This window comes from Mus caroli, chromosome 2 (assembly GCF_900094665.2).
Source record: "Mus caroli chromosome 2, CAROLI_EIJ_v1.1, whole genome shotgun sequence".
NCBI lineage: Eukaryota > Metazoa > Chordata > Mammalia > Rodentia > Muridae > Mus > Mus caroli.
This window is the reverse complement of record NC_034571.1, coordinates 96,777,217-96,801,911: the sequence shown is the minus strand read 5'-3', so window position 1 is coordinate 96,801,911 and position 24,695 is coordinate 96,777,217. Positions and strand designations below refer to the sequence as shown.

At 43.9% G+C, this 24,695-nt stretch overlaps 1 protein-coding gene and 1 long non-coding RNA gene across 2 annotated transcripts in view; one reads left to right on the top strand and one right to left on the bottom strand.

Moving 5' to 3' along the window:
• Positions 1-672: 672 nt before the first annotated feature.
• LOC115032791 lies at positions 673-1,338 on the bottom strand. The gene is made up of 2 exons (XR_003838424.1): positions 1,171-1,338; positions 673-1,066 (listed from the first exon to the last, which is right to left on the bottom strand). It is a non-coding gene; the product is annotated as an uncharacterized LOC115032791 (long non-coding RNA).
• Positions 1,339-1,454: 116 nt separating this feature from the next.
• The window catches only part of Cat (catalase), a 35,638-nt gene continuing 12,397 nt past the window's right edge, over positions 1,455-24,695 (top strand). The window contains exons 1-8 of the mRNA XM_021183656.2: positions 1,455-1,630; positions 13,112-13,283; positions 15,537-15,647; positions 16,936-17,066; positions 18,104-18,208; positions 20,021-20,146; positions 22,625-22,816; positions 23,301-23,453. Coding sequence (XP_021039315.1) covers positions 1,565-1,630; positions 13,112-13,283; positions 15,537-15,647; positions 16,936-17,066; positions 18,104-18,208; positions 20,021-20,146; positions 22,625-22,816; positions 23,301-23,453 — 1,056 coding nt within the window. The 5' untranslated portion in view covers positions 1,455-1,564. The remainder of the gene's footprint in view (positions 1,631-13,111; positions 13,284-15,536; positions 15,648-16,935; positions 17,067-18,103; positions 18,209-20,020; positions 20,147-22,624; positions 22,817-23,300; positions 23,454-24,695) is intronic.

Below are 24,695 nucleotides of genomic sequence, written 5' to 3'. Positions count from 1 at the left end.
TTTAATTAATGAATTAACTGTGTGAGTATGTGTATATTTGCAGTAGTCAGGGACAAGCTTTGGGAGTCAGTTTTCTCTGTCTATCATGTGGGGCCTGGGTATATTAAATTCAGGTTGTCGGGCTTGGCAGTGAGTTCCCCTATCCACTGAGCCATCTTGCTAGCTCCATATTTCCTTATTTTTCTTTATTTTTTTCTTTTGGTGGTGGGGCTTCACATATGCTAGGTGAGTTCTCCATCTCTGAGCCATGTGTGTGTGTGTGTGTGTGTAGATATAGCAAAAGACACCAAGCAAATAGCACAGTGAGTGGTATTTTTTTTTTTTTTTTTTACTCTTGTGTTGAGACCAATATAGGAAAAATAACATCGATAAGATGAATTTGTGGCCCTTTCCCCAAGGGACTGCAAAGCTTACACGTTTACCAATTCTTGTTACCATATCTTTGTCAAATCATGAACAAACTTTGAAATGTCCTCAGTCACATGTCCACAAAATCAAGGTGGAAGCAGAGAATGTTTAATTTGAAAATGATGGCATCTACATATGTGTATCAAGGCGTTTAAAGACAAATTCTAGCAACTGAGAGAAAAAATTCAACCTATTGATTAAAATTCAAAATAAGCTGCAAAACCACCAAATATTTACAAACATTAGTAAATGTTTTACTTTCTAGTTTTTTTTTTTTTTTTTTTTTTTTTTTTGTGTCACAGAGATCAAAGTCTGGTCTCAAAGGAGCTATGTAGCTGAAGATGATCTTTGACTTCTGATCCTCTGGTTTCCACCTCGGGAGGGCTGGGAGTAACAGCCTGCAGTGCTGTTTATGTGATTCTGGCGGCTGAACTCAGGCGTTGTGCATGCTAGACAAACGCTCCACCATCTGAGCCACATCCTCAGACCCAGCATGGATCCCCCTCTCCCCACAGACAAAGCTTTTCAGTATTCTTCCGTGTCAGGGGAGAAAATGGAGGAGCCTGTCACTGCAGTCAATCCAGGCCACTTTGGCACGGTGGGCCAAGTCACAAGTCAGATTTCTACAGATTTCACAGAGGAGGAGATCCGCACCGATCTGAAGATAGATTAAACATTTTCTGAGTGTTTTTACAGTAAATTATTGGTATACAGCATGGTAAAAAGATAATGAGTGAGAAAGGAAGAAAAAGAACCACCCACCAATTAGTAGCAAACAAAGTAAGCAAAGTGAGAAAACTTTGCACAGAGGAATTGGACCTTGAGCTGTGACTCTCAGAGGTCAGAGAACACCGGCAGGGTCCCAGCACCATCTTTCGCTCCCCACCTGTCTCCCCAGTCTCTTCCCATCCGGGGGTCCACCTCCGGGAGCCCCCACTTCTCGCCCCACCCTCCTTCCAATCCCGTCCTTTCTAGAGTTCCAGTGGCCAATCAGGAGGCGGCCGTCCCAAGGGTGGGGGGCGGTGCTGATTGGCGGAGCCTGAAGTCACCACTCCAGCGGGCCTGGCCGACAAGATTGCCTTCTCCGGGTGGAGACCGCTGCGTCCGGCCCTGCAGTTTCACGCTCCGCAGCTCTGCAGCTCCGCAATCCTACACCATGTCGGACAGTCGGGACCCAGCCAGCGACCAGATGAAGCAGTGGAAGGAGCAGCGGGCCTCGCAGGTACCCCGTGTTCCCCAGAGCCTCACGAGAATGTGGGCGGCGGCGAGTAACGGCGCGGGCTTCCCTTGGGTGGCCTGCGCTGAGGCTGCACCACTGGCTGCGCTCGGGTGGCTGCTTTCTGTCCCACGGACCGTTCTATTCTGCAGAGAGGGGATGGGACTGCCGGCTTACAGCTTTTCGCTGGCAGCAGGGGCCGGGTGGATGGCTCCGAGTTTGGCATTTGTGCCAGCTGGGACATAGGTCACAGCTTAAGGGAGACATGGAGCCGTCTGGGCAAAGTAGCAGAGAGCTGCAGCTGTGAGCCAGGAAGTTGGAGCCAGCTCCTGCTTTATGTTTGTGAAATCTTAGATCTGCACGCATTGGTGTTTGGGAGGTACCCGAGCCTGTGCCTCCAGCATCATTCATGGAGACATGCAAAACATACAACATTCAACAATTAAATAAAAGTATTTTTACATCTATTATCTTATTGGCACTGGGGAGCATCAGACCTGGTATTTTAGAACTGGCAATGGCATTACACAGTAAAAAGTCGCTTTGTTTCACAGAACTTTGAGTGCCTGTATGTGCCATCTGAGCACCACCGTGCTGGACAGGGTGTACAAATATTCCCGTGAGATAAGACCACACCCTGGAGAAGTTTAGAGTCAACACCGAGAGGCAAGATGTGTAAATAGATGATTACCATTTAATTTTGATTGCAGACTAGCTGTGGAGTGTAGAGTGAGGGCTGGAGTTGTATGCAAGACAAGTCTGAGCAGATGACCATGTCTACATAGACAGTGGGGATTTCAGTAGACTTGGTAGGGACGCTCCTGGTCTGGGCAGCATCTTAGAGAAGTTGGAGTAGAGGATACTGCGCGGCCCCATGGCTTCTGGTTAGCAGGGCAGGGTGGGGGTGAGGGAGAGGGAGACTTTACCCCTTGCTCTTTCTCCCTTAAAACCCTGATTTTGTTGGTTAACTGGGGGATCAATGTTTAGTATTCATGGACTGAGTTTGGGAAAATGTTGATATTTTTCTCTAAGCTCTTGGCCCTATTGTCCTTCATTATTTACAACTAGATCTGTTAATTTTTTTTTCCTGAGTTCTTCAAGAGAACCAGAGAGACACAGAGTCATAATCAGGGACATACAGCTAGTTAGTGGTAGAGTCAAGATTAGAACTGAGCTCCTTAGAGCTGGGACCTGTTGGATACCCAGGGTTGCTAAAGCCTGACTCATGCTGTCATGAATACTTGTGAACTGAGAAGCACGTGTAGTGAGAATTTTAGAAAATAAAACACACGTGTTCTTAAAGGTGTCCTGTTTATTTTGAGACCAGTTTGTTTGGGGGGGAAATCACTAAGTTGTTGCTCTCTCCTCTTTCCATAACAACTCCGCACTCTGTGTAGGTCACCCATTGTTGGTCTTACTGATGTTTTCTTCCTCAATTTGTGCTACTCGGAATAAACATTTCTAGGAGGGGAACCCCCTTACCTTCTGGAAGGAAATTCGCAAGTGCTTTGTAGCCTAGATAAGCTGAAATACTTGATTATGAAAAGTGTCGAGAATTCCAAAATACTGAAAAGAACTGCAGTGTCCTAACTGAAAAGAAACAGAAGTGTCCACTTTCTATATTGCACAAATTAACTCTTTAATAAGATTATCCATCTCCCTATCCCTTCGTTCATCCAGGAAATTAGTGATGTTTTTAAAGTGTATCTCCTCAACAGTATCCTTTGTACCTGAGCACGTCGGGGGGTCGGGGGTGTGAATGAAGAGCATGGTGTGCATGGGCAGCCTTACAGTGATATTTACATAAAGTGAAACGTAGATTTATGTGTTCTGCTCAACAAGGTTTAATGCACACATAGACAAATGCATCCTGAGCCCGAATCAAGATATCCGCGGGTGGTCTGAGGAGATGGCTCAGTGTGGAGTGTTTTCTGTGAAGGTGGGAGGATGTGAGTTTGCATCACCACAATCCATGTAAACCCTGCCATGGTAATGTGTACCTTAGAGTCCCAGTGTTCCTTTGTGGATCTGGGAGACGGAGACAGGAGAACATCTAGAAGTGCACAGGACGATTAACCTGGTGTACACAGTAGAAAAACACAATAAACCAAGTGCAAGGTGAGGGCTGACACCTGAGGTTGTCCTCTGACTCTCACATGAATGCACACACACACACACACACACACACACACACAGACTTCAGTGTGCCCAGTGGAAATCGTTGTTCTGAATGTTTTAACTGTCGATTTATGAGGTTTTGTATAAAGTTCTTTTTGTTGTTCAGTGAAAATGCTTTCTTGTGCTGTGTATCAGCAGTTAGATTTTTTCCACACTCTGTGGACTTTGTTACGAGATTAGACCACTGTTTGTTTATACGATTGCTGGGCTCCTGGATTATCCCCAAGTTTGGATTATTATGAATAAAGCTGATATGAAAACTCTTTTTTAAAAAATTATTTATTTATTTTATGTATATGAGTAGCTGTCCTCAGACTCACTGGAAGATGGCATCAGATCCCATTTCAGATGGTTGTGAGCCACCACATGGTTGCTGGGCATTGAATTCAGGACCTCTGGAAGAGAAGCATCTCTCTAGCTTGATATGAGAACTCTTTTATACCAGCCATTTTATGGACCCACACTTCAATATTTCCTAGCTGGATGTGCTGGCACACACCTGTGATTCCAGTCCTAAGGGTGAGGCAGGGGGATCACCAATTTGAAGTCAGCCCGAGTTTCATGGCATGAAACCCATGTCCTAATAAATAAGACAAAACCTCAAACTACTGGGATTATAGGATTTACTGGGTTATAGGGCCAGTGTCTGTTTTAGGAGCAAACTGCACAGTCATCTTCCAGAGAGGTTGTACCATTTTACACGTCCATCAACAACATGGGCGTCTGGGTGCCTTGCTTCCTCTGTCAGCTTTTGGTCTTGCCAGACCTTTAGTCAGTCCTTGCCCTCTTGGTTTTAATTTGCTTTGCAGTCATGGACTGGAGATGTTGAGCATCCTCTCAGATGTCTGCCGAGTATCAGCTCCAGTGTAACCTGTTAGTGTCTCTTTCATCCTTTTACAACTTGCATTGTCTTGTTTATCTTTTCACCCTTGATTCATGGCCCTCGTTTTAAGTTCTGTCTTGTGCAGGCTAATTGCTATAGTCACGGTGTTCAACATATAAAACAGCAAAAACACATCAGAAATGTCTTCCTTTTTTGTGTGGCTCAGAGTGGTTTGAGGTTGAAGGAAACAGGGATGCTTTGCCTCTTATAGTTACTGAGGGCCTCTGCTGAAGGATGCACAAGGTTCTAACTGGAGAAATGGCTCAGTAGGTAAGAGCACTTGCTTCTCTGGCACAGGACCTGGCTTACCAGCACCCAATGGTCTGTAACTCTAGTTACAGGGATCTTTGACACTTGCTTCTGGCCTCTATGGACACTGTACCCTCATAGTGCTTATACATGCATGTTGACAAGACAGTAACACACACATAAAAATAAGTATCTATAAGGAAGTGACAACCCCGGCTAAAGTACTTGAGGCATCAGTAGTCAGCCACAGAAATGTCACGTGTATGGAGAAGGGTATTTGGGAAGATTTGGGATCAGGTTCACTTCTATTCTAGTTTCCTTAGCTGGACCTCTGTTACGGGCTAAGTATAGGGGAATCTGGGAACTGTGGTCTACCTCTGTGTCTAGGAAGTCACATTATGTTGTCTAAGGTACAGATTTCATATTTCATGGAAAGCTATCCATGTATCTTTATGAGTCAACAGACACAATCTCTTCTTAAAGACTTAGTTATATTGTTCTGACATTACAATATTAAAAAAAAAAAAAACTCGTACTGGAGCTGTAAATGTAGGAAATGCCAGCATTCTGTTGTTATCTCCTCTTCTAAGAACCAGATGCCCAGCGCCAAGTTGGATGGATCCTTCTTTGTCATCCGTACCAGAGTGTTGATCACCGTGAGAGCAATTTACAAAATGGAGTCTTCTTGTGGGCAGATGTTGCTGACCACTGAACTGGGAGCTTTGTGAATATTGAATATTGAGCACCGAATCCAGTGTCTTCACGGGCTTGACTTAGACCCACCTAAAAAACCCCTCCCAAAATATATTAAAGAGAGAATTCTGCAGGTATCCTCAGAAGTTTGCATGGAACTGAAATAGGAGTTTTGTCACCAACTGCTCAGACCACGTGGGCTCTTCCTTTGGGAATCCCAGGTTTAATAGTAAGTCACCGTTGCCCACTGGAGAATGTGAACGCGAGAGTCCTGACTATTCTGTCCCCTTGTCATGGGCTCTTAGCCTGCCTGTCTATAAGAGAATGTACGTTTCTGAGGTTAACCCTGATAACGAGCATGCCGATGCCCAGTGCCAGTGTGAGGGCCAGGAGAGGAATGGAGAGGGAGAAGCTGGCTGAACCTGGATGAGCTCTCTTGTCTCATGCAAGCAGGAGCAGAACTGCTAAGTCATGGTGTGTCAGCAGGAGAGACATGGGCTGAGGGAGGCACAGTTTTCTAAGTCGTTGTCTTAGCCAAGGTCTAGGCTATTCTGTGTTTTCTCTCCAGCTTAGAAAGCAGGAGATAATTCACACGTAGCATTTTTGTTATTAGTTTCCTTTTTTAAAAGTACCCCAATCCTGCAACTTCTACTAAAACAGCAAAGGCATCTTTTTCATCTGTAGATGTCCTGTCCTTCTTCAGCTCTTCAGCCTTTCTCTCCAGATTCTCCCTCTGTTCTCTGCCTTTTGAGAACTGGTACTAGATCAGTCATGGTGCTAACAACATTTTGATCTGGTTTCAAGAGAGAAAACACTTTTTTTGCGGTTGCTGTTTTGTGCTCTTGATAAGTTTGTACAGGATTATTCTAAACGTTTGTAATTATTGAAAACTAGCAGCCATGTGTGTTTTGGTTATCTATTAGCAACTACTGTGGCCTGTTTACTCACATACAAATAAGAGAGTGCAGCCTTGCTTGACAAAACTCTCTCATGTGTATAACTGAGGGACTTTATTCAGTCTGTCCTTGGAGCCCTGGCTTGGCAAGAGTATAACCTGACATTTATAATTTTTCTACAGAGAAAAAAACTTTTTCTTGGAATTAACAATGATCCGTTGGTTCTCTTAGAACCCCTTGCCATTTCCTTCTGCCCTGGGCCCTTCTGATCTGCATGTACTTAGCACCACTGGTCAGCAGTTCTTTGCTAGCTTGTCAGCCACTTTGGAGTTGTGCCGTGACTCCATGTGGTCTTAGTGTGAGGCCTATGGTAGTATCAGAATCAAAATGGAGCTGCTTGTGTCAAACTTAGTAATGGCAATCAAAAATCCTAACAAAGCCCAGAGACTGTGAAGGAGAGACCTCACACATATTTGCTTGGTAAGAGTCACGGACAGGAGAGTCAGCTTAACCCCAACCCACACAAGGGCCACTGTGCACTTACACAGAAAATCTTCTGTATGAACATCTGTCTGACAAATGGATGTTCAACCGTGGACCATTGCTCGCCTTGTTTACTGATCCTGACAGCTGCAGATTATTGTTTCATGGTGATTTATACAACCATCCTCCCTTTTTCTTTTAAACAGTTTGTCCCCTTTGAAAACACAGAGGCAACTATTCCATGTTGTGATTCTGTTATTCCAGAATAAATACAGTGTTCTTTAGAATCTATGTTCGTATTCAGATTAACAGGCCATAATGGCTGCAGATGGAGCAGCAGCTATGATGCTGTGGCGATGGCTCAGTATACTGTTTCGTTCTAGCACTTTCCATTTATGCCCTTCACAGACCATATAGATTCAGTGCTGGGGAGGTGGCTCCTGGGTTGCTCTGTAAATATGAGGGCCGGAGCTCAGATTCCCAGCATCCACATAAGTGCCAAGAGGGAGACAAGGCTCCCGGATTGAGCTGGCTAGCCAGACTAGTTGATTGGTGAGCTCTGGACTCAAGTGAGAGACACTGCCTCAGTGAGAAATGTAGACAGCCATGGAGGGATACACTCTGGCTTTCATACGCACATACATGCAAATGGACCAACACTCAAGAGAACTGACTACACACATGTGAGTCACACGTGCACGCACATACACGAACACACATACACACACACTTAGCTTTATGTTTTCTACTCTTAGATTTCACTGTCCATATGATATATTGCTTAATATTTTCCATATTTTAATATTGTATTTAGTTCCTTATGGCGTATCCTTAGTGGTCCACACAGTGTAATTTAGGCAATGAGTACAGCAGAATGAAAACTCATTTTTGCCTCTTGAGTACACATTGACTTACTAGCCAAGGCAGCTTAACCAGGATGAGCCACTTTACAGGATGGAGCATCCTAGTGTGAAGTCTTAGCTGGGCTCCAGAAAGCACACTTACCTAGCTTTAATTTTGTTTTAAAAAGATTTATTTATTTTATGTATATGAGTACACTGTAGTTGTCTTCAGCCACACCAGAAGAGGTTGTCAGATCTCACTACAGATGGTTGTGAGCCACCATGTGGTTGCTGGGATTTGAACTCAGGACCTTTGGAAGAGCAGTCAGTGCTCTTAACCGCTGAGCCATCTTGCCAGCCCTGGCTTTAAAATTTTAAAAATTTAAAAAGATTATCATTATTATTATTATTTTGAGATCCCGTGGCTCACCTAGAACTCCTATAAAGTCTAGTTTGGCCTTGAACTCAGTCCTCCAGCCTCAACCTGAGCGCTGTGCCACCATGGCTGGCCAAGCCCAGGGTCCCACCTTGAAGGCTATCAGAACATGACCCAGTGTTGTGGATTTATCTCTTTATTTGGTTCTTGAGAACCCAAGTGCAGGTGCTGATACAGTGCTTGAAGATGATTGTTTATTTGGTTTTTGAGACAGGGTCTCTCTCTATAGCCCTGGCTGTCCTGAAACTTGCTATGTAGACCAAGTTGCCCTTGAACTCACAGAGATCCATCTGCCTCTGCTTCCTGAGTGCTGGGGTTAGAGGTTTGTGCCACCACTCCCTGCCTGTTGCTATTTAAAAGAGGATACAAGAGACCAAATTCAGGTTAGGATTACCTGGCCAACATGAAAGTTGAGTTTTTAAATATTTCCTGGTGAGGACAAGCCTTCTGAGTAGGAAGCAGATTTTTAATCTGAACAGTTGCCTAATAGATATACATGATTTATACTTATATCTATGGTCTGGAGTAAACATGTTAGCACAGGAGACTACAACGGAGCATGGTGGGGGTTCACAGACACATAGCTGCATTATGGAAGCGCTCCCTACTGTTTCTCTGCCTTTATTTAACAACCCTCTCATATTCCTTTTATTGGACATCCCCCTCCCCCTTTGAGTCTTCATTGAAACTCCTCTCCCACACCCCAAACCCTACAAGATGGAAGATGTCCAACCAGTGCTGGAGGAGAGGGCCAGTGTGCCGAGCTTCTTAATGCTCGCCTTCAAGTTGCAATGACGGTGTTGTTTTGTTTCTGCCTCACCTATGTCCCCTCCATTTTGGGAATTTCATTTCAAACCTAGAGTCATCTCACCAGTAAATATTTCAGTGTGTATTTCCAGAAAATAAGGAAGGACTCAGCAGTCCCACTGTGCCAGACACCCATCCTCCCAAAGAACCAATATCTAGCCAGTGTGTTCACTTTCCTGATTGTCCCCTCTGTGGTCTGCCCAAGCCTGTCATCTCCAGAGAGATCTACACGCCGACTTTCAAAGGTGCACCACCAGACAGCAGAGTTTAAGCTGTGTCAGTAATGTATGTGTTTTGTGCTGACCACCTGCTGTCCTTTGGGGAGGCTAAGAGTGCCTGTACTTCTGGCCCTTGATGGGTACCTGGGTACCAAGCCTCTAAGACCATCATTTCACATGTGTGCCCATACCTGCTGCCGAAGAAGTAGATGTGGCCTGTGGGAGAGGGCCTTGGAAAGCTTGATTTCAGACTTTACTCCATGTGCCTCTTCTCTTGGCCAAATGTGCTTTATGACCAGATAGCCATGACTGTGGGTACTTGGGGCATTCTGGGAGTCGTGCAAAGTCACAGAGCCTGGGGGAGTGTGTGAGAGCCCTGACCTGGACTGTCGGGCTCTCTCCAGACTGTTCTCAGATCCAGGTGCCTGTGAGATTTGCATATCCCATTATGTGACTGTCACTTAAGACTCTGTCTTCTTTACGGACAAGTTACTTTCACATTTTCTTTCTTTAAAATTTCGTTTTTCATAAAACATATTTTGAGGCTGGAGAGATGGCTCACTAACCAATGCATTGACTGCTTTTCCAGAGGTCCTGAGTTCAATTCCCAGCAACCATGGGATCTGATGCCCTCTGCTGGTGTGTCTGAAGATAGCAACAGTGTATTCATACATATAAATAAATACATCTTAAAAAAAAAAACAACCCATATTTTGGTCCTATTCTTACCTCTTCTCCAACTTGTCCCTGATCCACTCACCGGGCTTCATATTCTTTCTTTCTCTTAAAAACAAAAGCAAAAACCAACACAAAGCAAAACCAATAAAAAAGCCAAAAAGTCAGACGCAAACTCGAAACTGCAAACAGTCACAAATAAAACAAAAGGCCAGGAAACAACAACAGCCCTTGAAGTTAATTTTGTGTTGGCTTCTCGTCTGCCCTGGGATGCTGTTGATGTACTCAGTGCTACTCAGTTAAAGACTCCGATTTCCCTCCTCCCAGCAGCTGTCAAGAGAAAACGGCCCCCCCTCTGGAGGTGAGCGTTATGCCCCTCCCATCCCTGTGCTGAGTGGTTGCTCGGTTTGAACTGTGCAGGTCTTGTGCCTGCTGTCCCCGTTCTGTGTGGCTCTGCCCTGTTTCTTCTGGAACTACTGTTGTCTTGGGATTACCCAGCATCCCGGCTTTCACAGTCTTCCTTCTTCTTCTTCCCTGTAGATCCTGAGCCTTGAGGGGAGAGGTTTGATGGAGGCATCCTCTTTAGCAGCGAGCATTCTCATGCTGCATGTTTTCCAGTTGTGGGTTCCTGTGATCTGTTGCTAGAAACAGCTCCTCTCATGAAGTTTCAGCGATGTACTGATCTGTTCCCAGCCAAGTGTGGTGGCTGTGGGGTCCTTGGTAGAGAGCGGGTTTCCAGTTCCTTTTGCTTTGTTTTTCCATATTGAAAATAGGAAGAAGTTCTTTAAAGTATTATTTGTTATCTTGTTTATTTATTTAATTTATTTATTTATGTGTGTGTGAAAGTCAGAGGGAGTCTCTCCTTCCACCTCTAGGTCCTAGGGGATGAACACAGTTGTCAGGCTTGGCAGCAGTGTCTTTACCCACTGAGCTATTTGGTGCCTTGGAAATAGTAAGGTTGTAGCAGGAAGTGTTTCAGGAGAGGCATGGCGGACAGCTAGCTATTGGCCAGATGTCAACATGTTAAGAGCCACTACCTTCTCAGAGCTAGCTCTTAAAATTGTCCAGTAGCAGAAATAGGTCTTTTAAAAAGTTCATTCTAAAGAATGTCTGCTTCTGGAGCTGGTGCACTGGGTCATCCAGCCTGACAACTGAGTTTGCTCCCTAGGGTCCTCATGGTAGAAGGAGGAAACTGAATCCTGCAAGTTGTCCTCTGCCGCGTGCACGTGTGTGTGTGTGTGTGTGTGTGTGTGTGTGTGTACAAATAGGAAAAGGACTTAGGTAACATCACTTATAAAAAGTTTTTAAAGTGATGTTTTGCTAAATTAAAAATGATAATAACAACATTGTAACAACAGTTACAAGTTTGAGGTCATCCTACTGGATATTCATCCTCTGTCCAAAGTTACCTAAGGGCCAGAGTGACGGCTCAGTGGGTAAAGCATTTGTCAGGAGGACCAGGGTTAAGATCCTCAGCACCGATGTAAAAGCTGGGCAGGTAAGGCAGCTATCTGTAATCGAAGGAGGCAGAGATGGGCTCCCTGGGCCAAGCTGGCTAGCTACACTTGTTGATCAGTGAGATCTGGGTTCCACTGAGAGACCTGCCACAGTAAATAAAATGGAGACCATTCAGGGAAGATACTTAAAGCAACTTTGAGCTTTGTATGCTTATGTGTGTGCACCTGACCCACATACATGCTCTCACACATGGGACATGCATGCACAAAGGCGCTCATATCACACACATATACCACACGCTCATGCGCGCACACACACACCACACACACACACCACACACACACACACATACACCCTCACACACACACCACACACATACAATACACACACCCCACATACCCCACCACCACACACACACCCACACCTCCCATACACTACACACACATACACCACACACACACACACACACACACACACACACACACGCTGTCCTCTGGACATGTGCATCACCTGTTATGTTGAATTCCTAACATTGGTCTCATGAGATTGTCAGAAAGTTTAAGTGAAATGACTCGTGCAGTCTATTCTCCAGTCCCATCAACTCATTGCAGTTAGTAAACCTTTTTCGCATGGTGAGACTATGATCTTCACTACTGTTATTGTCAAGGTAGGGGATCCGACCCAGAGCCTCACACACAGGAGAAAAGTGTTTGACTATTGGATAAGGCCTGCTTCTACTGTAGTGTTTTCATCTAAGACCATATATTGTTGATGGATCCTACGTTAGCCCTCTGTCCAGTGCTGCCCCGAACATCCCCTGAAGTTGAGCAATCTTCTTTTTCAGTCTTTGCCCCTGGGCTCTTTCCTGAACTGCAGGCTCGTGAAGCCTTACTTATCATGTTTGTTTTGGAGGCAGTTTTATGTCCTTGAGGCCACGTGAGGAAATCTGTTAATGATTTAGGAAATTTGATTGAGTGGTAGAACACTCGTCTGAGGGTTTGTTTATGAGTTTTATAAATTCCAAGGTGATTTCCCCCAGTGTTCTTCCATATAGAGAACATTAATAATATAACCCATCTTATAAGAAACAATTATTTTTAGCCAAAAGAAAGGCATTTCTTTTGTTTGTTTTTAAATTGCGAAGAGATACCACACATTGCTTGAGAGAAATGAGTGTCTGTCCATAGCACTATGTCTGAATGTCCCTGTCATGGTGTCCTATGTCTGAATGTCCCTGTCATGGTGTCCTATGTCTGAATGTCCCTGTCATGGTGTCCTATGAAAGTTCCATTGCGTGACAAACGTCAGCCCACGGGAAGCACCGGCTGGCATCAATTCTTTGAAGACCAACTGTTTGCTGTTAGTTTTGATATTGGGTATCAAACACATATGTTCTCTTTTGAGGGGTACCTATCTGGGATCTCACATGTGGAATCCAGCACCCATCTCTAGGAGCAGCTGAGCCCAGTAGCAGATATTAGCCACCTCTGCTTCCCAGAACAGGTGTCTTGGGAATTGCTGTTGACGTGTGACAAGGATTTTTGAGAGCAGATTTAGTAGTTCAGCACTTAGCACATAGGAAATTTAAGGACAAGGAGGAAGGTGTGCTGGTGTTAGTGAAGGGTTCAGCTGGACTGACTCCTGTACTTTTTCCTTTGTGTTCACACAGAGACCTGATGTCCTGACCACCGGAGGCGGGAACCCAATAGGAGACAAACTTAATATCATGACCGCGGGGTCCCGAGGGCCCCTCCTCGTTCAGGATGTGGTTTTCACTGACGAGATGGCACACTTTGACAGAGAGCGGATTCCTGAGAGAGTGGTACACGCAAAAGGAGCAGGTGAGAGCGATCCGTGTTCCTCACTCCTAAGCTGGCTCAAAGGATTCCCAAAGCACTTGACAGCCTTAGTAGAAGGAACCTTGTAGTTATCAGACCAAATCTCCTTTTGGTAAAACCCCAAATCTCCATTCTTGAAGAAATGAAAATTGTTTGTTAATAGAACAATAGCCTAGGTTTTTATATTCTTATATATCATTATACTATTTATTATTGCATATATTATAATATTATATAAGATATAATTATATCACAATATATAAGTAATAATATTTTATAAAGATTTATTTATTTATTTATTATGAGTACACTAGCTGTTTCCAGACACACCAGAAGAGGGCATCAGATCCTATTACAGATGGTTGTGAGCCACCATGTGGTTGCTGGGTATTGAACTCAGGACCTCTGGAAGAGCAGTCAGTGATCTTAACCGCTGGCCATCTCTCCAGCCCCAATATAATATTAATAATATGTAAGTTATATATCATATAATATATATAACATAGGCATAAATAATATAACATAATTTATATACTATACAAATATCTTTATATATTTATACATTATGAATAAAAAATTTAAAAATGTTTATTCATTTAATGTATAAGGGTGTTTTGCCTGTGCACCATGTGCGTCACTAGTGCCTAGGAGGCCAGAAGAAGGCATCAGATCCCCTGGAACTAGAGTCATGGCCATGCGTGTGTTAGATGTTGACGCTTCCTCTGGAAGAGCAGCCAGTGCTCTTAACTGTTGAACCACCTGTCCAGCCCCCAAACAGTTTTAACCTTTGAGAGCTGGGGCGATAGCTCAGTTTGTAAAGTGTGCCCTGCATAGCCATGATGACCCGAGTTTAGATTGCCAGCATCCATGTGTAAAAATAGCTGGTTACTATACTGCATCTGTAACCTCCGCACTGGTGGGCAGGTCTGGGGCAGGGGAGTGGATGGGAGCTCTCTGTTGGCCTAGCCAGACCAGTAAACCTCAGTTTCAGTGAAAGAGCTGTGTCAATCAATCAATCAATCAATCAAAGTGGAAAGCAATCAAGGACACGCAGCTTCCCCTCTGACCTCCATACTCACTCACATGCATATACATATACCCACATGTGTGTGCATGCACACACACACACACACACTCACACACACTCACACTCACACAGAACAAACAAAAAAAAATAGTAACTTTACAGCCATGTGTGGTGTGTGCCACATGCCTGTAATTTCAGCACACTTGGGAAGCAGAGGCATAGAGAGATGGAGTTCAAGGATATCAAGCAGTGATATCCTATCTGAATAAATCAGACTCAGAGCTTATCTAGCAAGCCTAGGGTTCACTCTCCAGCACCACCCATACTAATTAGTGACCTTTCACTACCTTTGGAAAGCGAATGCACAGACAGCTGCACAGCTGCAGCAGCTTCATTGAAATAGGCTCTTTTGGAATAAATACTGATATGAGCCAAAAAATAGAGCACAGTTATGTTGGAGTGGTGAGTTTGTGATGAATTTTCCTTCTCTTTTGTCTAGCTTCTGTAAAACTTTTATCTTCTTTTATGGTAGATGTAAAAGATGACATTGATGTTTAAAAGAATAGCCCAATAAGAAAAAGATTAGCAGCCGGATGGTGGCAGTGCCTACCTTTAATCCCAGTGCTCAGGAGGCAAAGGCAGGTGAATCTCTGAGTTCAAGGCCAGCCTGTTCAACATAGAGAATTTCAGGCTATCCAGGCCTACACAGAGAAACACTGTCTTCAAACAAACAAACAAACAAACAAGAAACAGAGCCTCATAGAAAGGATAGAACATCTTCTCCCTAGCTTGCTTCTGTGCTCTTCTGGTCAACCCTCCTAGCTTCATCTCTGCTTATACGTAACTTCCTGTTGTTTTGTCTTCTCCGTTGGCACTTGTTGTTTGGCGGCTGTTCTTCTAGTCCCTGTCTCCTTCCATATCGAACCTTGGCCCCCACCTCTACCTCAAGGCCCTCTGGGTCTTTGTCTTTGATCAGCCAAAGCTCCCCAGCACCCATCATCCCCTCTTGGCTCCCGCAGTGTGGCCCTCATCGGAGCACCAGTGACAATCAGGCTTTGCGTTTGGTTCCTAACGTTCTGTGTTCGATCACTTCTTCTCCCCCATCGAGTTGGAAGATCTCCGAAGGCTGGTGCTGGGTGCCTGTTTAGTTTCTCTTGTCACAGGCGCCCGGTTGAGGGCCTGAAGCCCCAAGTGATGGCCCTGTGCTGAGAGTTTCTCTTTCTCATTAGGTGCTTTTGGATACTTTGAGGTCACCCATGATATCACCAGATACTCCAAGGCAAAGGTGTTTGAGCATATTGGAAAGAGGACCCCTATTGCCGTTCGATTCTCCACAGTCGGTAAGTCAGTCTGTCTGCATGCCTTCTTTGGTTCTTTCAACCTATACTTTTAATAAACTCTCAAGAAAAACATACTAAGAAAATAGGAGATTGTAGCCTGTTTTATTGTATAGAAAATATCTGGAGACATGCAGGAGGTTACTCACTGTTCTGTTTGTTGAACCTTGAAGGGGCTACCACTGCAGTTTTCTGGCATTTAGAAAGAACGTTCTTCAAGCTATTGCCTCAAGAGAAATATGGAGTGGAGTTCTTCTTAAATAACCATTCTGACAACTGCTTTTTGCTGAGAATTCAGTGGAGAGCAACGATAGTCTAGATGATTTACCTATACAACCCTGTAGGTCTACTTTTCAAATAGATGGGATTAATCTATTGCAGAATGATGAAGACAGTTTATTATTATGTTACAGAATTAGTACTCGCACCTAATACACACACACATCTCCTAACACAGATTAGGCTTCTCTGTGCGTAAACAAACACAAACAAACAAACACACACACACACACAAACCATGCTATGCAAAAATGAATAAGATGAAGAATAAATCTGTACCTTAACTAATTTTCTTAGTACTAACTTTCTGACGATTCACTCTCTCTTAAAAGCTTTATCATTTTTATCTTATGTGTATGGATGTTTTGCCTGCATACATACCTGTGTACCATGTGGATGCCTGGTGTTATCAGAGGCCAGGAGGGGGTCTCAGATCCACTGGAACTGGAGTTAGACGGTTGTGAGCTGCCATGTGGGTATTGGGAATTGAACCCGAGTCTTAACTCTGGTTAAGAACAGCCATGCTCTTACTGCTGAGTCATCTCTCCAGCCGCACACAACTCACACTTTGTTTAGTACTCCAATCTTCATAATTATTGTCTTAATTACCTATTTAAATGTATAATCCTGTCAGCTGTTGATATATATCTTATCACTCTCAATTCGTTCTTTTGTCTGATTTCTAGACCCAATTATTAGGTAGGTTGTAGTAAAAATACCACAGACATTTAAGTATCTAACCTGCATCTAGGAATCCTGGACTTCCAGGAACCCACTTCTGCAGGAAGCAGATTGAAGGTGGCAGGTGCTACGTTTTTCTATGATTTATGTTTTCTTGGCTGCAATATACTTGGCTATGTTCCATTCTTCCATTTGAATCTTCCATTTTAAATACCTAATCTGCTTCCAGGAAGTGGACTGAAGATGGTAGATGCTAGGTTTCTCTGTGATTTATGGTTTCTTGGCTGCAGTATACTTGGGTGTGTTTCATTCTTCTGTGTGACTCTTCCAGCTGGAGAGTCGGGCTCAGCTGACACAGTTCGTGACCCTCGGGGGTTTGCAGTGAAGTTCTACACTGAAGATGGTAACTGGGATCTTGTGGGAAACAACACCCCTATTTTCTTCATCAGGGATGCCATATTGGTAGGTGATGGACTGGGTTGATTTGTATTGATGTCGTCCAGTTTTCTTTAGTGATTGGCATTTGAGGATAAGCCCTGGAGGAAGTAGAGAATGTGGATTGTTTGGGTTGCCCTCTGTCTTAGTTAGGGTTTTATTGATGTGAAGAGACACCAAGGCCAAGGCACCTCGTATAAATGAAAACATTTCATTGGGTCTAGCTTACAGTTGCAGAGGTTCAGTCATCATGGCGGGGCTTAGTGGTTAAGAGCACTGACTGCTCTTCCAAGGTACTGAGTTCAATTCCCAGCAACCAAATAATGGCTCACAACCATCTGTAATGGGATCTGATGCCCTCTTCTGGTGTGTCTGAAGACAGCTACAGTGTACTCACATATAAAATAAATAAATCTTAAAAATAAATAACAATAACAGCTGGGTGATGGTGGCACACGCCTTTGATCCCAGCACTTGGGAGGCAGAGACAGGTGGATTTCTGAGTCCAAGGCCAGCCTGGTCTAGAGAGTGAGTTCCAGGACAGCGAGGGCTACACAGAGAAACCCCGTCTCGAAAAACCAAAACAAACAAACAAACAAACAAATAAATAAATAAAAATTTCCCCCCAAATTATCTCTGTAAGATCAAGTGATAATTACCATTGGCCTTAGATTTGTCATGTCAAGATTCATTGACCTGGTGAGAATAGTCCAGCTTCCATTGTGGAGTCTGGAGAACAGGCTGTGCCAATAAGCAGATAGAGGATATTTCTCTGTGTGTGGTATGTGGTGTGTGTGTGTGTGTGTGTGTGTGTTTGGTGGTGGTAGTGTTTAAAGAGATACTTCAGCTCTGAGTGTATTTGACACTAGAGTATCCAAAGATGGTTGTATGTACTGAACAAATTTCATTTGAAAGTTTAGCAATCTAGTTTCTGGAATTGTGATGATTAGAATTATAATTCATAAAGGAGCTATAGACAATATATTATATAAGACACTATAATTCTTACACACTTCAGTTTGGGATTTTTATTTTTGCTTTCTCTCCCCCCTCCCTCCATTTAGTTTCCATCCTTTATCCATAGCCAGAAGAGAAACCCACAGACTCATCTGAAGGATCCTGACATGGTCTGGGACTTCTGGAGTCTTCGTCCCGAATCTCTCCATCAGGTGAGACCCCTTCTTCGCTATGGTATCGCCTGGGGTGGCAGGGCTGATTAGACCTTGTAATGTGCTCTTGTGCTTAGGTTGTTTTATTGGACTTGGTTTCTGGCTTTTTTGGGGTGCTTCTTCAGATTTTTTGATCACAAAGAGTTTACATCTAACATGATGCTTAGATGGTTGGAAACACTATCTATGAATGAATATTTAGGAGTCTTTAGGAATAAAGTCTAGTCAGCGGTCAAGCCGTGTGGTAGGGAAGTTAGGGAAAGCAGTGCTAAAGCTTTTGCTATTAAAATAGAGTTTAAGAGGCCGCCTGCAGCAGGCAGTAGGCGGCGGGTGGTGGGCACCACAGTGGACCACGATGAGCAAATTCGTGATGGAGAGGTGGGAAAGATAGAACACGGAGTGGTATGTGCCTTGTGGAGAGAGGCAGTCTGGAGACATGACAGCAGTGAGAACCAGGCTGATGTGAGTGGCCTGTAATGCCACCGGAGGCTGTGGTGCTGTCTGTGGTCTGGGCTGCCTCTGAGGTCCTTGTCTGGATATGTAGTCCTCCTGGAGGCAGGGGCCATGTTCATGGTCTGTGCTGTCATCAGAAAGCATGTGAAAGTCCATGATCCACGCTCTGGCTGTCTGAAGAGCAAGGAAGCCATGTTTGCAGTGACATTGATGATTGCAGAGGTATAGCTGAGAAAGAGGGACATGGAAGGCTTCTGTGACAACCCTACTCTCACCCCACTCCCCCAAAGTAACAGCCTAAAGAAGGAGACACTGAAGAGAACTCTTAAAAACTGTGAAAGGAAATTAGCTCTCGGCAATTGGAGGCTTCTGAGGGAGATGCTGTGGGAGGGGAAGGGACTCAGTTCTCTTTAAGGGACAGGTCACTGGAAGTTTGACCATGCTCCAGTGAGTATATGGGCAACCCAAATTGGACTTGTATTTCTAGTTTTCTTTTCTTTTTAATTAATTATTACTACTGTTTTTAAATTCTGTTTTTATTTCTTTGGGGGAGGTTATAAGAGTGAGGTCACGGAAGGACTGAGAAATGAGTATGATCTGGGTACATGATGTGAAATTCCCAAAGAATCAATAAAAACATCATGTTAAATGGACCATCTAGAGACTACCATATCAAGGGATCCATCCCATAATCAGCTTCCAAATGCTGACACCATTGCATACACTAGCAAGATTTTGCTGAAAGGACCCAGATATAGCTGTCTCTTGTGAGACTATGCCGGGGCCTAGCAAACACAGAAGTGGATGCTCACAGTCAGCTATTGGATGGATCACAGGGCCCCCAGTGGAGAAGCTAGAGAAAGTACCCAAGGAGCTAAAGGGATCTGCAACCCTATAGGTGGAACAACATTATGAATTAACCAGTACCCCCCGGAGCTCGTGTCTCTAGCTGCATATGTATCAGAAGATGGCCTACTCGGCCATCATTGGGAAGAGAGGCCCATTGATCATGCAAACTTTATATGCCTCAGTACAGGGGAATGCCAGGGCCAAGAAGTGGGAGTGGGTGTGGGAGCGTGTGGGGGACTTTTGGGATAGCATTGGAAATGTAAATGAAATAAATACCCAATAAAAAAAATAAAATGATGAAAGTTTGAACAACATGTTATAGTTTAGCTTCCAGATTTACTTTAGCATTCCTTCATAGAAATCTTGTCATTTTCTATAGGTGAAATCATGATAACCCGGGGAAGTTAGAAGGTGCGTTCTATGTGGAGAGGGAATTTTCTGGAAATGCATGGATGTCACAACTTGGGATACTTCAATTTAAACAGGAGGGTTTCCATTTGTGTTCCTTAGGTTTCTTTCTTGTTCAGTGACCGAGGGATTCCCGATGGTCACCGGCACATGAATGGCTATGGATCACACACCTTCAAGTTGGTTAATGCAGATGGAGAGGCAGTCTATTGCAAGTTCCATTACAAGGTACACGTTGTCTGGACAGAGGGTTCAAGGCTCTTCCTACAGAACTCTCCTTTCCTCTCCTTCAGGCCTGAGCAGAGCTCTTTCCTGCCTTTTTCTTCCTTCCACCCAAGGGCACAAAGAGTTGACAGAGTTGAATAGCGCCACGAATATTTTGTTGGCCACCAATCCAGAGAACAAATTCAGGCCACTCAAGTTAGAACTGTGTGTAGTTGGCTGATGGTTTCTTTCTTACATGTGGTTAGAGGCTGGGGCACATGGCTTCTGTCTTTGGTATGATCTTGGCTTATATTACAATATGCAATATTTTCCAGTGCACTTGAGAATGTTATCATTATTCCCTAAGCACCTCAGAAGTTTAAAAACTTCTGTTTCTAATTGCAGCTGCTAAGCTAGGAAGAAGGGAGTGGGTTAGTGACAAACGAGGTCTCCCTCCTTTTTGTGTATGTGGTATGGAACTGATCCCCAGTACCTTTTGTGTTTTGAGACAGGATCTCATTAAGTTGCCCAGTTAGCCTTGAACTTCCTCGGTAGCCCAGCTGGGCCTTGATCTTGCAATCCTCTTACCTCAGTGTCTCTGAGTAGCTGGGCTTTCAAGCCCACACAGCCAGGCTTAGCACCTTTCCCCTTTAACAACATCTCAAAGGCACGATTTCTTCTGCCATATTTTAATATTTATTTGAACAAGCTATTTGCGAGCATTAAATGGAAAAGTGTCTCCTTTACATCTTGGATCGATGTGAAAAAACCAATTGGTCTCTGGATTTATGATTGTCAAAGGGAGCTGTGTAAGGTCACTCAGGACAAGACCTGGTGACTGTGGGGGGATACTGAGCCCAGTCAGAAGCCTTGCAGGCAGGCCAGCCTAAACCCAGATCTTCACTGTCCCAGATAACTGACTTTGGACATATTGCTGGGAGTTCTTTTCATTTGTAAAATTGGGATGCAACTACAGCTGTCCACAGGCCGGCAGTGAAAAGATTGCTTATAGGTTTGTTCAGCAGAGAATCCTGCGATAGGTTGAAATGCATATGAATTCATTCATTCATTCATTCATTCATTCATTCATTCATGTGTTCAGTTTATTTTGATTTATAGGTACTTTCTTCTAAACCGAGAGATCTGGTTAACATCAGAACAGCTTTGTACTGTTACGACACACTGAACATATCGGGTGACCTGTGGGTGGTGGCCTCAGGTGACCTGCACGTGGTGGCCTTCCCCTTTGCCCCCTCCCAGAGTTGCTTTTGCTAAATGTTTTCATGACGTGTGGCTTCCGGAGTCTTTTGGAATGAGGCACACGGTCAGCCAGCTGACCAGGGCTATAGAGATCAGAGTACTGGGAAAGTGACCCAATGGTTTTGAGTGTGTTTGGCTTGTTTGGAAAGGCACAATGCTGATTTTTGCCTGCTCATAGAGAATTGGTTTAGAGTAGGTACAGTGAAGCTCATGGTAGCTCGATGAACTCTGATTCTATAATTTATTAAAATGAAACAAAAGCAAGACAACAGAGGCAGAGGGATCTGCTGATCACAATTCTAGGAATTTATTTGGGCTGTTTTAAAAATGGGAATTAGGTTATTTCCAGAATTCCTTGGTATATGTCTAAGGCAAATGATACTGGATGTCCAAGAGGCATCTGCACTCTTGAGTTTTTAAAAAAAATATCCAGAGGGAGGGAGAGGTGGGGGGAGGTGGTGGGAGGTGGTGGGAGGTGGGGGGAGGTGTCCCGGAGTGGGGGTGGGGTGGGGAGGCCCTGTCTTTGTGACTATGGGTGGAACTGTAGACCACAGTGCTAAGTGAAATGATCCAGGCATAGATAGACAGATGTGGCATGCTCTGCTTCATTGGTGGGGTTTGAGAATTAGAAGATGAAATTAGAAATCAGAGTCCAGAGAGAGTAGGGGCAGGGTGGAGGGTGGGAAAGGCTGCCTGGTGGTACTGAGTCATAGCTAAGAGGACCAAGTTCTTTTGTGCTGTTGTACCGTGACTGTAGTTAGTCACTGTACTACAGCTCTAAAAAACCTGGAAGGAAGGATTTGAGTGTTTTTTTTAAATGAAATGGTAAACATTCTCCATTACTATGCCTAGTTTTTGTGTTTTAATGTGTTAAAAATAAAGTGAACTTAAAAACCCTTTAATTTTTATTATCTGTTGCTTATTTTAGTGGATAAGAATTTTTCTTATTAAGACAGTTTTTTTCTGATTAAAAAGTAATAGTATAAAAATTCAGATGATGTAGAATACATAAAGTGAAAGAGAGGAATAATTTGACATCGAAAAGAATTGGTATAAATAAATCTAGTTTCCTGTAAATAAATTTATTAGTGTTAGTTCTGAACAGTAGAAGTGTGATTTAAGGAAAATGTCATTGTGTTACCCAAATGGGTTGTGCTACCTAGAATCCTTCATTGAAGTACTAGTTATGTTTTGTAACCGCTTTCCTAAACTCCATTTGAGCTTCTTTCTTTCACTCTGCAGACCGACCAGGGCATCAAAAACTTGCCTGTTGGAGAGGCAGGAAGGCTTGCCCAGGAAGATCCAGATTATGGCCTCCGAGATCTTTTCAATGCCATCGCCAATGGCAATTACCCGTCCTGGACGTTTTACATCCAGGTCATGACTTTTAAGGAGGCAGAAACTTTCCCTTTTAATCCATTTGATCTGACCAAGGTAAGTCAGCAGCAGCTGGATTGTTTCATAAGTGTCTTCCTGTATACTGCTGCTGCTGCTCCTGTTGTTGCTGCTACTACTACTACTAATAATAATAAATAATAATATAAATTATAGCCATGCAGTCACGGTGACAGGAGCAAGCTAGATAAGAGGCTCAGTAGAGCCCTTGTTCCCGTGAGTGGGTGCCTCACCTCTCCTCTTGTGTGGGAGGTTCACTGAGGTCACGTTGGAGCCTTCCTGTGTGTTATTAGCAGGGGACAAATTTTGAAAAGCTAATTTACTCTGTTTCTGCACCAGTGTCAATATTTACCACTTACTGTTATGAAATGATAAGGCAATCACCTGAAATTCTTATCAATTTCTATTGGGTTAAGAATTATTTCAACTGGCTTGATTACATGTGAAAGTTGGTGTTTTCATGGGGGCCTTCCAGGTCTGCCAGCTGGCTATCTGGTAATTATGAATCTGACATTGTTTTCAGGTTTGGCCTCACAAGGACTACCCTCTTATACCAGTTGGCAAACTGGTCTTAAACAAAAATCCAGTTAATTACTTTGCTGAAGTTGAACAGATGGCTTTTGACCCAAGCAATATGCCCCCTGGCATCGAGCCCAGCCCTGACAAAATGCTCCAGGTAAGCCAGTGAGAAGACATGTTCTGAGGCAGGTGCCCGTTTGTGCACACACGTACATGTGCATGCACTGTATAACTCGGCATGAGCTTTTATGAGGAATTACTAGACCTTTCACTTGAATTTTAATTGAGGTGCTTAATTCCTGTGAGGTCACTTGGATGAGACATCCTTAGGTGGTCATTCTCTAGTTACGCCAGTTATAAAACATGTCCATGGTAAAGTATCTAATATTTCAAGATGTGAACACTTGATTTCGGACAAAAAGATATAATAGTAATGACTCCATTTTTTAGAAGAAAATAAAATGGCTAGCTCAGCCTATAAGGATATAGTAAATTATTGGAACCATCGACAGCATAACCTATCCATTCCTATTCCAAGGTGGGGCTTGCATATTTTCTATCTATGAAAGCAACTCTATGGATGCTCTTTGTTAACCCAACTCTGTGATTAATGGCAGTGGAATAGTTTAATCACGTGATCTCAAAAGGCATTCAGTACCCTTGAAGCCACTTTCTAGGGTGTTGTGCCAAGAGGTCAAAGAGGGACAATTCTGCTTTGGACTAGGAATCAGTAGGAAAAAAAAATCGGCTTAATAATTGCCATGCACACCAATCTTCTGTGTGTTTAGACTATGACCACTAAGCAGGTTAAAGACCAGGCCTTAGATCAGACCACAGGGATTGAAGGTTGCTTCTTATGTAAGTTCTGCTTCCTGGCAGGTATCAGACTCCTTGGAGGGCAAGCTGGGGTTCTCTGTGTGTCTCTGGGTTACCTTTGCTGTGGCACTGGGGACATCTGACACTTCTTTTGAAAGTCAGTTTTCACTCCCCTAGTTGAGTAGGGCCCTGCTAGGTGTGTTTCTGCGGAACACTGGACAGCCGTGGTGTAAGGCAGAGAGTACTGTGACGGATGTGAGACGGGACCAGTGACAAAGTTCTAGGAACGAGATGGTGTTTGAAGGCTGATCTTCAGTGAGTGACACAGACAGTAGAGGGTACGAGGACAGGCACAGAGGTGCACTGCGTTGGGAATATTTAAACTGTAGTAAGTCCTCTGTCCTGAATGAGAGGAATCGAGCTCACCAAGACCGTGTTCGAGGAGCCTTTAAGTGTTGGACGTTGTGCAAGTGCCCATTCTGGGAAGACAGAAGGATTCTTCAGCTTTAAGAAGCACGGCTTGGGAACTGTCGGGTAGAGCAATTCTCAGTGATGATGGAGGAAGGAGCAGCAGTTAGGGACA